At 40.7% G+C, this 17,209-nt stretch overlaps 2 protein-coding genes across 2 annotated transcripts; both read right to left on the reverse strand.

Moving 5' to 3' along the window:
* Positions 1–5,359, reverse strand: LOC119723758 (flavin-containing monooxygenase 5-like). Its single transcript, XM_038194613.1, has 3 exons — positions 5,154–5,359; positions 2,739–3,386; positions 1–2,299 (listed from the first exon to the last, which is right to left on the reverse strand). Exons 2-3 carry the CDS (start codon positions 3,381–3,383, stop codon positions 1,340–1,342), a joined length of 1,605 nt encoding a protein of 534 aa, XP_038050541.1. The 5' UTR covers positions 3,384–3,386; positions 5,154–5,359; the 3' UTR covers positions 1–1,339.
* A 4,336-nt stretch (positions 5,360–9,695) lies between these two features.
* Positions 9,696–14,662, reverse strand: LOC119723771 (flavin-containing monooxygenase 5-like). The gene is made up of 3 exons (XM_038194624.1): positions 14,457–14,662; positions 11,490–12,137; positions 9,696–11,050 (listed from the first exon to the last, which is right to left on the reverse strand). The coding sequence occupies exons 2-3, from the start codon at positions 12,132–12,134 to the stop codon at positions 10,091–10,093; spliced, it is 1,605 nt and encodes a 534-aa protein (XP_038050552.1). The 5' UTR covers positions 12,135–12,137; positions 14,457–14,662; the 3' UTR covers positions 9,696–10,090.
* Between the last annotated feature and the right edge of the window lie 2,547 nt (positions 14,663–17,209).

The following is a 17,209-nucleotide window of genomic DNA, read 5'->3' on the forward strand; positions in this document are numbered from 1 at the left end:
GTTAGGGTTAAACTTTTCTGTTTTATTGTACTTGTACATGTGTAACTGCTTTAAACATGTTAAATATTCCCAAATTGTTACTTTGAGATATCATGGCATTAGTTTCCATAAAATACATTCATTGTCGGCGCAATAATTAGTCGGAATGATGGGTGTTGTTTTCTTTCCAAATTCAGTTATCCTCTCAATTTCTTCAGCACAAATCAAGCCCTGGAGTTTTAGGACGAGTTTCAAATTGTCCAAAACAGCCCTCTGTTCTTACATGTACATGTATATCGGATTTTGATAAACTACATATTATCAGCTACAGTACATGTGCCATTCACAGAATAAGCTGCAGATTCGTGGAAAGATACACTTCTCCTAGTTTTAGAAATATTTATTTTCCCCATTTTTTGGTATTCCGCAGAAATGTTATTTCGGAAGCGTGATCTGCTGCCGATTCAGATCCTATGGAGTGTAAGCATGGTGTTATGATCAACTTCTAGTACAAGAGAACGGAATATCTGAACAAAATGGAATGTCTATTGTAGGGTGAGGAAAATCAATATACATGTACTTGTAAAGCTTAATCTCATATCACATTGTACAATATTTTTTATAAGCAGCAACAGTATACAAAAGCTAGCGTAATATAGGCATAACATATTAAAGAGTGGATTTGAATCAATCAGTCCAACAACAAAAAAGGCAAAATACATGCTTTACACGGTACTCAATTACTGTTATGAATAATGTAAACACATACATGTACAAAACATTCATAGAGTCCGTTTGAAAACTACTGCGAATGATTTCTACGTCGAATTAGGGAATATGTGTGTGATTGGCTGGTTTTCAATCACTATGTTTAACACCGGGTTGGACTCTGGATGAGTCAAAAAGTCAAAACTGGTAGTATTGAAGAAAAAAAACTATTGCGCATGCCTACGAGAGGATTGTGAATGTTCAAACAATATTAAAAAATGGTAAAAGACACAGGATTTGATAGTCCGAATTTCATGCGACACTGAAAAAGCGTTTAAGACCAGCCAGTCATGTCTATCATCCGTTTAAGACCGGCACACGACCAAAAGGAATGGGTAAAGTGTCTTAGTAATAAGAATAACCAATATAAGTTACAGGTCTAATAGCCCAAAAAGTGATATATTGTATCAAATAATAGAGAGGAAAAAATTACGATTTGCCCAAATTAAAGCCATTTAATCAAACTTGTTTACATATTCCTTTTGCAATTTACATGTAATAATATGCTCGATGACAAATGATTCTTACACTTGAGCATGTTGGCAATAAACACCCTTTTCTGGCACTTACGTTACAAGGGCAGTAATTTTATTCACCAGAACTGAACAAATAATATGGCAGTTACTGACGCAACTATGGACAGACAAAGAAATTGGAAGGCCAGCGGAGAAGATTCACGTTTTACTTCCACGCGTCTTGTCACTGTCGGCGCCAGGACACGCTCCCAAACTGTGTTGATTGCCTTCTTGGCTTCCTCTGTCTTTCCGGGACCTGTCAAGCGATACACATACGGCACATGAGGGCCAAACAGGCACCGGAGAGTCAGCACAGGATGAGTGAAGAACAGCTTCAGGAAATTCGGTCTGGCACCAATTTCAGTAGCGATACTGTCTCCGTAAGCTACAGCGCCAACGTGTCGATGAGGGGGTAGAAAGCTCTTCTTCATCAACTCATCAGTCATCGTCACCTCAGCCTGCATCTCGAGCTGGGATGGAAGCTTGGCCAACCCTTTGAAGACCCTCGCAGCCCAGCGAGCCTGCAGCTCCACGCATGGGATGACAGCACCGAGAACTTCCATTGCCCCGCTAAATGAGAGAGTGTTGTGTTTCAGCCCAAGAGGGAAGACAAGCTTGTAGAGGGGAACTGAACCATCCTTCATCTCCAATGCAGGGCAGTCCACCTCAAATGGAATCTTGAAGCGGTACCCAGACGCCATGATGACAGCATCAATGTCATCCTCGAAGGTGCCATCTTCAAACTCAAGACCCGTCTTGGTGAACCTTGCTGGGCCTGCTCTGATAACGACAGACCCGTTCATGATACAATCGGGTAGCTGCTCACTCATCTGCGGCTCACAAGCCAAGAGATCGTGGGAAGGTTGCAGTGATGCCATGGCAAATTTGTTTCGACGCTCTATTGATTTCTTCAAGAGCATCATTTTTAACTTTAAAGGGACCCAGTAGTATCGACGAATTACTTCCAGGTCGAAAGGGTAGCCGTTATCCCCTCTTCGACCGGTAAGCCAAACTCCACGCCTGCAACTCAAGTACACCTGTCAAGACCAAAAACGTATTCGAAGGTTGAGTGAGCCTATGGTTTGCGAGGCAGCGACGTTAGAAGTTTTATGCCCAGCTTTTTGTTAAGCTTTTAAAAGCTGTAAATTAATAGAAAAATAACATTTTGGTTGGCGTTCCAAAGCTATGAAGCTTCGCCATTAGACGTTCATGACTTCTGTAAATGTAAAACATGAATGTGAGTCTTCGGCCTCATGATAGCGAGGTTATATGAGTTTTATGCCAAGCTTTTAGTTTAGCTTATAAGCTGTAACTAACAAACAGAGAAACAATATTTTGGTTTGTGTTTCAAAGCTATGAAGCTTAAGCATTTAGACGTACATTTGCATGACTTTTCTATGGGTAATACATGCATGTGAGGCCGATAGTCTTGTTCTAGCTTCATGATACAAGCGAGGTTATTTGAATTTCTCCTACCTGAGATGCTAGACGGCTGACATCCGTAGCTGCATCTCCTCCCGAATTACCAATCCCAACCACCACCACTCGTTTGTCTTTATACTCATCTGGCGTCCGGTAAGCCTGGCTATGTATTACCTTCCCCTGGAACACATCAAGACCTGGGAAGTCTGGGATGTGGGGGTTGTTGAACATCCCAGTGCAGATCATTACAGCATCAAACTCCTGGCTTGTCTCCTCGGACCCAGCCGATCCCTCTGGTTGAGTAGTGACAACCCATCGCCCAGTAGTCTCGTAATCTGGGGCCTGAGCCAAGCGAGTCACTCTGGTAGAGAAGCGGATGTGCTCATTGAGACCAAACTTGTCGGCATACATGTCGCAGTACTTCTTTACATAGCTGTGACGCAGACTATTCGGCCACTCCTTGGGAAAGGGGAAGTCGCTGTAGCACATGCCCTCTTTGTTGCCTGTGGTGATAGTCGATTTGTAGACCGTGGTCATCGCCTGGTGTTCACTGTTGTCGCGGTAGTACCAGAGACCGCCTATGTCATCTGCCCTCTCAATGCAAGTTGGTTGAAGGCCTTCGTCCAGGCAACATTTAACTGCCGCAAGGCCAGACACTCCGCACCCAATTATGGCAACTGTTTTGCTTGTTATCTCCATAACCTATAAACATAAAGCCAGTACGTTTTCATGAGGTTATTCTTTTATGAACGGTAGCGAAACGAAGACTTTCCCTTATAGGCCTACATAGTTGTTTTGTGTTTGTAATTTTGATTTGGTTGTCGTCTATATCTCCTCAAAACTGACAACTTAATTCTCTTTTTACGTTTCATATGTTGCCCGTCAGCCCAAACATTAACAATGTCATCACGGGTTAGTATTTTACAGCCAGTCCCGTGAGTGACAAACACAGTTAAGTTGACGACCTGAGGTTGAGGTTTTTATCAAAAAGTTGAATCACATCCAGTGTTGGCAATATTGGCAGCCCTACCCGGGAAATTCTGAGCGTACCTCACGCTCATGCATAAGCTCGAGTGCAGATCGGTATGAGGTATACTTGGAATATGGGTAGCGCTGCCAATTTGCCAAGACTGAATTTGATTCATCTAGTTGATAGTCACCTCATTTGTCACGGATCAGCTGTAGCAATAGTCTATGTAATAGGAATGCCGTGGTCTATTGCGCACGAACAGATTCGCTGATTAATTAGGCAAGACCCCGCCTCTTGACCTCCGAGATTTTGACCTATTAGTGAGCGCTTTCTATACCGGGTCTTCGGTCATTCCCTTGTGTGCGTCATAGACAATGGCTACAAAAAAAATGTGTCACGCGCTCTGTATCATGTTATGCGATATCACGCCCGGCTGCTGTTGTATTACGAAACACTGCATTCGAATTGACCAATCAAACCATTGGCTGGCGCGCTGCTTCCATAAATTTGCATGTCAGGAGATGTCATACGTTATACAGGATTTGGCTCCGCCTCCGTGGATATAACGGGTGATACTCGGACTACTGTAGCAAGGGGAATAACATCAATTAAAAGGAAATCTTGGGTCGGTTTGCCCAACATTGAAAACTACCGGTAGAGTCGGCTGAAGAGTTTTCAGCTCGCAACCTGGTGGTAATGCAAACAAGATAATAATGACTGTTTTGTTTTCTTTTATGAACGGTAGTGATTGTCCAATTCTTACGATGCTGGGCTTACACTAACGCTAAGTACTTGTCGTCTAATTTGCTTGCGTCTATTGTTTGGACCATAACTTTTATATGCATCAACTTTCCTATGAGTTGTGCACTCAGCAGTCAAACAGCAAAACGAGGACTTTCCCTTAGGTTATAGGTCTACAGTACATGTTGTATTGTATTTGTAAGTTTGTTTTGGTTGTCGTCCATGCATATCCCCCAACGCACACACAACTTAATTCTCTTTTCACATGTTTAATGTGTTGCCCGTCAGCCCACAGATAAAAATGTCATCACGGGGTTAGTATTTTATTCTTGTATTTTGCAGCCAGTCCCGTGAGTGACAAACACAGTTAAGTTGACAACCTGCATGAGGTAGAGGTTTTTATCAAGAGGATGAATCAAATCCAGTGTTTGCAATATTGGCAGCGCTACCCGGAAATTCCAATCACGCTCATACATTATCTTAAATACAGATCGATATAAGGTATACATGTACTTGGAATATCCTGGGAAGCGCTGCCAATATTGCCAGACTGGATTTGTTTCATCTTGTTGATAGATACCTCATTTGTCACGGATCAGCTGTAGCAAGGGGAATCAAATCAATTTAAATCCAGTCTGGGGTCGGCTAAAGAGTTTCATCTTGCAACCTAGTAGTAATGCCATCAAGATTGGAAAGCCAAAAAAGTACTAACTCGCAAGTAAATTAATTGAAAAGCACTGCACCGCAAAAACACTTACTTTTTCGAATTCGAGACTGATGAAAAATGCACCGTAGACAGGCAACAATACTCGTCTCGTTAGAGTTGTTCAACGGATTATACACCTTATTACTATACTGTAGCCTTGTACGCGTATCTACAGGCATTGGCAGAACTTGGTACAGAGGTAAACCAAAGTATATATAGGTATGTCCTCTGTACATAAAAGATCGACACACACGGTCACTACTTGTACAATGGCCTTTTCAACCATCGACGTGTAAGGCCGAAGGTGAAGTTGCTATAAAGCGCATACACTTTTGCCCTTGATCGCTAATCGGTCGTCGTCAGGGTGACCGTAAGTTCATGGCCAAATTCTGCTCAACGCAGTTCGAAAATCTGTCAGATTTATCAAAAATCTGCCAAATTCCCCAGAATTTCTCGAAATACACTAAACACTTAAAATCACATGCAGATGTTGTAGTGTTGCCTTAATTAAGGTTCAATTTACATTATAAACAATATATATATATATATAGTCACATATAAAGATGTTATGAAATTGCATAAATTTCAGGCAAAACGCGGTTGGCTCACGACGCAGTCCGGTTCCCAGTGAACCTCAGCACCTAGACCAGCCAACCTGTCCCATTATGCAAGGGATTTTTGAAAAGATTTCGATTTTTTAAACAAAATGTTTTTCTGTCAAATAATATTTTTTGTAGAATTAAGCCAGAAATCTGCCGAAAAAAAATCCATTCTGTCAAATTTTCTGTTCAACTCGTTTTTTAACAAAAAATATGTCAAAGTTAGCTGAAAATCGGCTAAAACGGTCACCATGGTCGTCGTGGCACATCATATGCATTTATACAAGGACATTATTTAACAAAGAAAGCCTTTATCGCACCGAATTAGAATCTATTTTATATTAATGTGTTTTTTTTGGTAGAGATATATAGTGGATATGAAAGTTTCAAGCGGCAACAAGATAATAACATGCACGAAAGATCTTGACATAAATTTAGTTGAAAGATGTCAACTTAATAATCTGCGAATTAAATTTAAAAGTTCCGTACGTATTTGGAAAGCAGTTTGGATCAGGATAGCTGTTTACGCTTGAGTTATATACGCTATCAATTATTTACCCGAGCGTTTGATAACGTTGATCGTGTTGTTGAAATGTATTAATACAGTCGCGCTGTGAATAATGCTGGAGAACCTGAACTGCTTTGAGTAGGCCTACATGTACACAATACTAGTGATTATCACAAAAACTTGTTGTCATTGAGATAGCATAACGGTTAAGGCATGTTGAGATACCGCGGCGACCTCCATTTCACCAACCGCTAACCCTTCTCGGGAGGGGGGTCCTAATTTTCATATACGCGCAACAAACGGCCGATTTCACAAATTTCACGTGAATGTACAATATACCATTTTATTTATTTATTTATTTTATTTATTTATTTATTTCAAAATCTTTATACAGGATACAAAATATCAGCTCAAAGGCTGTTTTACATTATGGTCCTGTGATAAGAAATAAAAACATTTAAAAATAGTAAGAGAAAAAAAAACAGCAATTTAAAAAATGAAAAAAAATAAAATTTTAAATATAGTATTTTCTTTTCTTTTATGAATTACTGTCAAGAAATCCCCCCAAAAAACAAAGGCGGAAAGTATCAAAATAATTTTTTTTTCGCGCCAATGACGGCCACATTGGATTCCCTGCTTGCAGTGTAGTTGGTCACTTGAACATGTTTGTTTTAAGTGGATCCTGATATGCAAAAATACATTGTTCTTACGAAATGCATAATTCCACGTACATTTTTGTACAGAAAAAAATGTAAAGGGACGTGAATTTTACTTAGAAACATATTGTGTTCAAATGTCTGCTCTTAAATTTATGAAAAGTATTTGACATCCCTTTTTGGTTTATTTTATTGAAAAGTACACTAAACAAATTAATGTTGCATGGTTTTTCCTGACACAATTCTGATGGCGCTGTTGCTGCGAGTGTGATAGGAAGACGCTTCCGTGATAGGTTTCTGTTCAAATTGTTAATAAAAAATGCTTATTGAAAACGTTTGTTTGAAAAGTGTGCTCATGGCTTACTATCATGGTGCCGTCCCATAGGCAGAGTCAGGAGACGGGGGCTCATTTTACGGGGGCGCTCGACATCTTTCCCCAGTCGGAATATGTGGCGGGGGGCACCCAAACGGGGTAGCGTTAAAACAATTTCCCCAAAATGGCACCAACAAAGATAGGGCCCACAGCGATGATATTCGAAGGGCCCAGACAAAAAAAAACATGTTTGTTTTTAATTAATGAAAATAAGAAAATACATAGGCAAACAACACAGGGCGTGGCTACAAGAAATTAACTTGAAGAAATAACAACGAACACGACCTGCGTATTTGCTGGGGACTGAAGTAACTGGCACAGTACAAATGGCACTAATCAAAACATTGAAACAACTGCAGATCTCAAATGATAAACGCCATAAAACCATTCACAATAGCAAGGACCAACTGTATGTGCCGTTTGTGGTAAGGGGTTTAGTGAGTTACATTGCCTGCGAACACTAACAGATAATTTTGGCCAAAACAAAGCAAATTGTTGTACTGCGGACGCTATTAGGTTTTGTGATTTTTTTTTCTGTTGTGACACAAGTACATACATGGATTCACAACTTAACTACTTGTATGTTGAACTGGGCAGTGCCTAATAAGATAATTGTCTGCATGACAAGTCTGCGTTGGTAACGTAACAAGCGTGAACCTTTAGTTTGAGCTTTCGCATTCAGTTTTTATAGAAATTTATTTTGACCATTATATGCCACTTACCAGTGTACAATGTGTACACAAAGTTCTGCAGATTATAATACATAGTGTAAAGATTAGTGGCCAGATCATCCTTTATTACTGACCTACAATGACTCTTTCTGTTAAGTTTTACCACATTAAAGGGAAGATACAACATTTGCAAACATCAAAAAAGGAAATGATCAAATTATCACGAAATAACTTGCTGGATTGTTAGAGAAAGACTTGCATTTTTCCAACAATGGTCGGCCGACAAGCGTTGGAGAAACCTGGCTTTTTTTTCAAAAACTGCTCCTAAGTTTTCATATTTAGTTATTTCGCATTTTCTTTTCAGTTGATTACACACCCGTGAAGGGGAACAAGCCTGCTAGACCGATTTCCTGACCTAACAATTCCCCAAATTCTATAAATTGCTCTGTTTTATCTTAAGTGGGGTCAGGGAACAAGACTAGAAGAATACGATTGGTTTTCTTGGTTTTTCCAGGATCTACAGGCCCAAAATGTGAAACAAGTCAGTTAAACAATGTTTGCTATAACATACTAATCCTCCAAATCCATTGATTTCTGAAAATTGCAGCAAAAGCAAATGTTGTACATTTCCTTTAACAGAACTCAACCCATCAAGCCAAATGACATGTTTTGTTGGAATCTGTCAGGATGGGTACAGTACCCCTAAACTGACAGTCTTTTACATTGGGCTGGCACACCTCCAGAATCAAAGTCAGAAATATGTGTGTGTGTGCAGTTTCCCATACATGTATGGTGTTGGAATTTGCCAGCATGGGTATGCTTCCTAGTAAATCATGTAGGGAGTTAGGGTTAAACTTTTCTGTTTTATTGTACTTGTACATGTGTAACTGCTTTAAACATGTTAAATATTCCCAAATTGTTACTTTGAGATATCATGGCATTAGTTTCCATAAAATACATTCATTGTCGGCGCAATAATTAGTCGGAATGATGGGTGTTGTTTTCTTTCCAAATTCAGTTATCCTCTCAATTTCTTCAGCACAAATCAAACCCTGGAGTTTTAGGACGAGTTTCAAATTGTCCAAAACGGCCCTCTGTTCTTACAGGTACATGTATATCGGATTTTGATAAAATAAATATTATCAGCTACAGTACATGTGCCATTCACGGAATAAGCTGCAGATTCATGGAAAGATACCCTTCTCCTAGTTTTAGAAATATTTATTTTCCACATTTTTTGGTATTCCGCAGAAATGTTATTTCGGAAGCGTGATCTGCTGCCGATTCAGATCCTATGGAGTGTAAGCATGGTGTTATGATCAACTTCTAGTACAAGAGAATGGAATATCTGAACAAAATTGAATGTCTATTGTAGGGTGAGGAAAATCAATATACATGTACTTGTAAAGCTTAATCTCATATCACATTGTACAATATTTTTTATAAGCAGCAACAGTATACAAAAGCTAGCGTAATATAGGCATAACATATTAAAGAGTGGATTTGAATCAATCAGTCCAACAACAAAAAAGGCAAAATACATGCTTTACACGGTACTCAATTACTGTTATGAATAATGTAAACACATACATGTACAAAACATTCATAGAGTCCGTTTGAAAACTACTGCGAATGACTTCTACGTCGAATTAGGGAATATGTGTGTGATTGGCTGGTTTTAATCACTATGTTTAACACCGGGTTGGACTCTGGATGAGTCAAAAAGTCAAAACTGGTAGTATTGAAAAAAAAAAACTATTGCGCATGCCTACGAGAGGATTGTGAATGTTCAAACAATATTAAAAAATGGTAAAAGACACAGGATTTGATAGTCCGAATTTCATGCGACACTGAAAAAGCGTTTAAGACCAGCCAGTCATGTCTATCATCCGTTTAAGACCGGCACACGACCAAAAGGAATGGGTAAAGTGTCTTAGTAATAAGAATAACCAATATAAGTTACAGGTCTAATAGCCCAAAAAGTGATATATTGTATCAAATAATAGAGAGGAAAAAATTACGATTTGCCCAAATTAAAGCCATTTAATCAAACTTGTTTTTATATATTCCTTTTGCAATGTACATGTAATAATATGCTCGATGACAAATGATTCTTACACTTGAGCATGTTGGCAATAAACACCCTTTTCTGGCACTTACGTTACAAGGGCAGTAATTTTATTCACCAGAACTGAACAAATAATATGGCAGTTACTGACGCAACTATGGACAGACAAAGAAATTGGAAGGCCAGCGGAGAAGATTCACGTTTTACTTCCACGCGTCTTGTCACTGTCGGCGCCAGAACACGCTCCCAAACTGTGTTGATTGCCTTCTTGGCTTCCTCTGTCTTTCCGGGACCTGTCAAGCGATACACATACGGCACATGAGGGCCAAACAGGCACCGGAGAGTCAGCACAGGATGAGTGAAGAACAGCTTCAGGAAATTCGGTCTGGCACCAATTTCAGTAGCGATACTGTCTCCGTAAGCTACAGCGCCAACGTGTCGATGAGGGGGTAGAAAGCTCTTCTTCATCATCTCATCAGTCATCGTCACCTCAGCCTGCATCTCGAGCTGGGATGGAAGCTTGGCCAACCCTTTGAAGACCCTCGCAGCCCAGCGAGCCTGCAGCTCCACGCATGGGATGACAGCACCGAGAACTTCCATTGCCCCGCTAAATGAGAGAGTGTTGTGTTTCAGCCCAAGAGGGAAGACAAGCTTGTAGAGGGGAACTGAACCATCCTTCATCTCCAATGCAGGGCAGTCTACCTCAAATGGAATCTTGAAGCGGTACCCAGACGCCATGATGACAGCATCAATGTCATCCTCGAAGGTGCCATCTTCAAACTCAAGACCCGTCTTGGTGAACCTTGCTGGGCCTGCTCTGATAACGACAGACCCGTTCATGATACAATCTGGTAGCTGCTCACTCATCTGCGGCTCACAAGCCAAGAGACTGTGGGAAGGTTGCAGTGATGCCATGGCAAGTTTATTTCGACGCTCTATTGATTTCTTCAAGAGCATCATTTTTAACTTTAAAGGGACCCAGTAGTATCGACGAATTACTTCCAGGTCGAAAGGGTAGCCGTTATCCCCTCCTCGACCGGTAAGCCAAACTCCACGCCTGCAACTCAAGTACACCTGTCAAGACCAAAAACGTATTCGAAGGTTGAGTGAGCCTATGGTTTGCGAGGCAGCGACGTTAGAAGTTTTATGCCCAGCTTTTTGTTAAGCTTTTAAAAGCTGTAAATTAATAGAAGAATAACATTTTGGTTGGCGTTCCAAAGCTATGAAGCTTCGCCATTAGACGTTCATGACTTCTGTAATTGTAAAACATGAATGTGAGTCTTCGGCTTCATGATTGCGAGGTTATATGAGTTTTATGCCCAGCTTTTAGTTTAGCTCATAAGCTGTAACTTTCAAATAGAGAAATAATATTTTGGTTTGTGTTTCAAAGCTATGAAGCTTAAACATTTAGACGTACATTTGCATGACTTTTCTATGGGTAATACATGCATGTGAGGCCGATAGTCTTGTTCTAGCTTCATGATACAAGCGAGGTTATTTGAATTTCTCCTACCTGAGATGCTAGACGGCTGACATCCGTAGCTGCATCTCCTCCCGAATTACCAATCCCAACCACCACCACTCGTTTGTCTTTATACTCATCTGGCGTCCGGTAAGCCTGGCTATGTATTACCTTCCCCTGGAACACATCAAGACCTGGGAAGTCTGGGATGTGGGGGTTGTTGAACATCCCAGTGCAGATCATTACAGCATCAAACTCCTGGCTTGTCTCCTGGGATTCAGCCGATCCCTCTGGTTGAGTAGTGACAACCCATCGCCCAGTAGCCTCGTAATCTGGGGCCTGAGACAAGCGAGTCACTCTAGTAGAGAAGCGGATGTGCTCATTGAGACCAAACTTGTCGGCATACATGTCGCAGTACTTCTTTACGTAACTGTGACGCAGACTATTCGGCCACTCCTTGGGAAAGGGGAAGTCGCTGTAGCACATGCCCTCTTTGGTGCCTGTGCTGGTAGTCGATTTGTAGACCGTGGTCATCGCCTGGTGTTCACTGTTGTCGCGGTAGTACCAGAGACCGCCTATGTCATCTGCCCTCTCAATGCAAGTTGGTTGAAGGCCTTCGTCCAGGCAACATTTAACTGCCGCAAGGCCAGACACTCCGCACCCAATTATGGCAACTGTTTTGCTTGTAATCTCCATAACCTATAAACATAAAGCCAGTACTTATGCATGAGGTTTTTTTTTTTACGAACAGTAGCAATTGTCTCATACTTACGATGCTGGCCTATACACTAACGCTAAGTACTTATCGTAATTTGTTTGCGTCTGTTGTTTGGACCATAACTTTTATATGCTTCAACTTTGCTAGTTCCCTTACAGAAATGTCCCATGAGCATCCCATGGGATTCCCATGGGGTCCCATGGGATTCCCATGGGACCCCATGGGAAACCCATGGGGTCATCAAGAACACCATGTAAGTTAAAATGATCATCATGGGAAACCCATGGGAACACCATGGAGATTGCATGGACAACATGGGAACACCATGGGGATTTTACGAGCTCCATGGGAACACCATGGGGATTTTATGAGCTCCATGGGAACACCATGGGGATTTTACGGACACCATGGGAATACCATTGGGATTTTATGGACATCATGGGAACACCATGTGGAATTAATGAACACCATGGGAACATCATGGGAATTTATGGACACCATGGGAACACCATGGGAACCCCATGGGGATTTTATGGACACCATGGGAACACCATGGGGATTTTATGGACACCATGGGAACACCATTGGGATTGTATGTCACCATGGGAACACCATGGGGATTTACTGGACACCATGGGAACATCATGGGGATTTTAGACACATGGGTACACCATGAGGATATGGGGGTTTTAGACACATGGGTACACCATAATGTGGGTGATATAAATTATGGATACAATGGGAACACCATGGAGATTTAAAAGGCAGCACGGGGACACTGCCGGGTTATACTGGAGAACATGCATGTGCCATGAAAAACCATCATAGACCCAATTGCACTCCCAAGTTATAGGCAAACCTTTCTTTGATTTAATTACTTATTCGCCTAGCTGTAAATTTGAATTCAATTAAAAATATTTCCCTTGTGGCCATAGAGGTTATCAAGAATTCTATTTGTTAAGCTGACCATGGGAAACTCCTGTGGATGTTCACCAATTGAACACAATGGGATAAACACCATGGGACACCATGGGAACACCATGGGACACCATGGGACCACCATGGGACATTTTTGTGAGAATCTCTTACAATAACGAGTGTTGTAATTGCACATTTTTGAATTTTTCTGTTTATAAGTGAAGTTAAATGATGCATACACTATTTTTTTATGTGGACAATGTGTCATTCAAACTTTGGATAATATTGATTCATTTATTATTATGGTTGGAAACATTTATGAGAAAATAAATTGGGAACACTGTGATAATATGGTACAACTTGACAAGCGGTATGGGAGCAATGATGTGGACTTTAGTCGAAGAGTGCACAAGCCACTCCTATTACGTGGAACAACCCCCATCGGAGTTCCGTGATGTGCTTTACCAATTTGGTGAATAGCACTTAACACACAGGGTTAAAATGTGTAGGAAGTTGTTATTGAAAAATACCATGGAGCAACAATTTTTTTGAGAAATGAAAGGAAACCATACATGGGAAAAAGCCCATACAAAATTTCCCATGGGAAAAAGCCAATGGGAAAACTCCCATGGGAAAAATCCCATGCTACATGGTGTCCAATTCACCATGCAATTCCCATGGGGTCCCATTGGAAAAATTCCCATGGGAATCACATGGGACATTTCTGTAAGGGTTATTTGTGCACTCAACAGTCAAACAGCAAAACGAAGACTTGTATTTGTAATTCTTCTTTTTTTTTGGTTGTCGTCCATACCCGCCCCAACACACACAACTTAATTCTCTTTTCACAAGTTTCATGTGTTGCCCGTCAACCCGCAGATAAAAAATTCATCACGGGTTTATAGTTTATTATTATTTTTGTATTTTGCAGCCAGTCCCGTGAGTGACAAACACACTTAAATTGACCTGAGGTAGAGGTTTTTATCAAGAAGATGAATCAAATCCAGTGTAGTTGGCAATATTGGCAGCGCTACCCGGGAAATTCCAATCACGCTCATACATTATCTTGAATACAGATCGATATAAGGTATACATGTACTTGGAATATCCTAGGTAGCGCTGCCAATATTGCCAAGACTGGATTTGACTCATCTTGTTGATAGATACCTCATTTGTCACGGATCAGCTGTAGCAAGGGGAATCAATTCAATTAAATCCAGTCTTGGGTAGGGTTGCCCAACATTGAAAACCAGAGTCGGCTAAAGAGTTTCAACTTGCAACCTAGTAGTAAATCCATCACGATTGGAAAGCCAAAATAAAGGTACATATAGCTCGCAAGTAAATGAATTGAAAAGCACAGTCCCGTCAAAAAAAATACTTACTCTTTCGAATTCAAGACTGATGAAAAATGCACCTTACACAGACAACAATACTCGTCTCATTAGAGTTGTTCAACGGATTATACACCTTACCATTGTAGCCTTGTACATGTACATGTATCTACAGGCATTGGCAAAACATGGTACCGCGAGGTTAACCAAAGTCCTCTGTGCAGTAAAGATCGACAAACAAGATCACTACTTTTGTAAGTTGACCTTTTCAACGGTCGACGTGTATATAATAAGGCCAATGTATAAGGTCGGAGGTGAAGCTTCTAAAGCGCATTGTATGTTTGCCCTTGACCACTAATCGGTCGTCGTACGTCGTTGCACATCATATATTTATACAAGGGCATTATTTAAAGGGAATATACATCATTTGCTTTGGCTGTAATTTTCAGAAATGGATGGAATTGGGGGGTTGGAAATATATAGCAAATATAGTTACACTGACTTTTTTGAGGTTTTGGGTTCAAAAATGCTATAAAAACCAAGAAAAACAATCATTTTCCTGTAGTCTGGTTCCCTGACTCCATTTAGAAAGCCTTTATCGTACCGAATAAGAATCTATTTATATAACTGTTTTTGGTAGATATAATATAGTGGATCTGAAAGTTTAAACAAATTAATAACATGAATGGAAGATCTTGAAATAAATGTATACAATTAAGCTGAAAGCTGTCAACTTAATAATCCGTCTGCGAATTAAATTTAAAAGTTCCGTACGTATTTGGAAAGCAGGTTGGATCAAGACCGCGTCAACTATAATACACTTGAGTTATTTAACTATCAGTTATTTACCCGAACGTTTAATAACGTTGATCATGTTGTTGAAATGTACTTTTTTTCGCGCCAATGACGGCCACATTAAGTTGGATTCCCTGCTTGCAGTGTAGTTGGTCACGTGAACATTTTTGTTTTAAGTGGATCTTGATATGCAAAAATACATTGTTCTTACGAGATGCATAATTCCACGTAAATGTACATGTTTTTGTAAAGAAAAGAAATGTAAAGGGACGTGAATTTTACTTAGAAACATATGATGTTCAAATGTCAGCTAAATTATGAAAGTATTTGACATCCCTTTTTGGGTATTTTTATTAAAAATTGCATTAAAAAATGTTGCATGGTTTCCTGACAAAGTTCCGATGGCGCTGTTGCTGCGAGTTTGATAATAGGAAGACGCTTCTGTTATAGGATTCCGTTCAAATTGTAAAAAAAAAATGCTTATTAAAAACGTTTGTTTGAAAAGTTTGCTCATTGGCTTCAAGTTATGCTATCATGGTGCCGTCCCATAGGTAGAGTCAGGAGACCGGGCTCATTTGACGCCAAGGGGCGCTCGACATCTTTCCCCAGTCGCAGTCGGAATATGTGGCCGGGGGGGGGGGGGGGGGGGGGGGTCGAGCCGCTACCCAAACAGGGTAGCGTTATAACAATTCCCCCAAAATGGCATCAAAAAGATAAGGCCCACAGCGATTATATTTGGCGGCGCGGGCCAAGACATAAACATTATTTTTTACCCAAACAGTCCTGAATCCTCCAATTTTAATACGATTTTGCACACCCCCTAGGGAGTTAAATTAATGAAAATAAGAAAATAGACAGGCAAACAATACAGGGCGTGGCTTCAAGAAATTAACTTGAGAAATAACAACGAAAATTACCTGCTTATAGGGCTGGAGTAACTGGCAAAAATGGCAAATCAAAGAAATTGAAACAAAATATATGTACGGGAAAAATCAAAGAACTAAATCACAGAGACCTATCTGTATAACGCAACAAACTCGGGCCTGATGTTCTTTGATCGACCCGCTGATCAGAAATGACCACACGTCAGTCGCTTCGCTAAAGGGGGGGGGGGGGGGGGGGGGGAACGACGACGACATACGTGACCTCATCACTATACCTCAGCACTATTGCGAGAGCAATAGTGCTGGGGCCCGCTTATAAGGCCCTGGAATTGTTCGATTCTAGACGCTCTGTGGTGCGATCTGAGGCAATGTCCACGTTTTGTGAGCAAAATATCATCGTTTAAACATTTCGAGTTTGGAGTATTATTGAATCAGCTTTTCTGAGCTATATAGAATCATTATGTTGGCTACTAATTTTACTGATTCGGGGACGAAAACAATGGGGGGGGGGGGGGGACAAACGATATGATATTCCTTACTTTCAAAAGTGGGGGGGGGGGGGGACTTGTTCCATTATCCCCCACCTCGTTCCCCACACGATTGACGCCCATGACCTCACACCCAGTATACATGCATCCCTGCCCGGCGGCGTGATCTACTTGAGTGAATATGAAAAGGAACTTTGTACAACCCAAAGGAAAGTGTGCATCGAGTGCTGGCCATTGGATAGGCACGCCTACTAGCTGTCAAGACTTGAATTCCAGAATTAGCCAGTACAGTTCAACTTGACTAAAGCTTAACGAATGCTGGCCACGAGAGTTTAAAATAAAGTTAACCCGCACGGGGCAAAGCTTTTTTGTTACAATATTTCATGAATTTTGTTTAACAAAAAAAATCAAAGTTACTTAAAAATAGACTATTGGGCCTAAAAAAGTCTCCGGTTTCTAGCATGCACGCGCGTCACCGAAGCCATGCGCGTCGGTAAAAATGAAAAAGTTTTTTTTTTTTCAATGAAAGATGATGGTTTGACTGGAATCCTGCTGCAGCACAATTTATTTTAACGTGTTTTTACATGGGGTTATGATCGAGAATAAGCTTTATGTGGCCTCTCGGACTCCCATATAT

Source organism: Patiria miniata, unplaced genomic scaffold, assembly GCF_015706575.1.
Source record: "Patiria miniata isolate m_02_andy unplaced genomic scaffold, ASM1570657v1 HiC_scaffold_1, whole genome shotgun sequence".
Classification (NCBI taxonomy): domain Eukaryota; kingdom Metazoa; phylum Echinodermata; class Asteroidea; order Valvatida; family Asterinidae; genus Patiria; species Patiria miniata.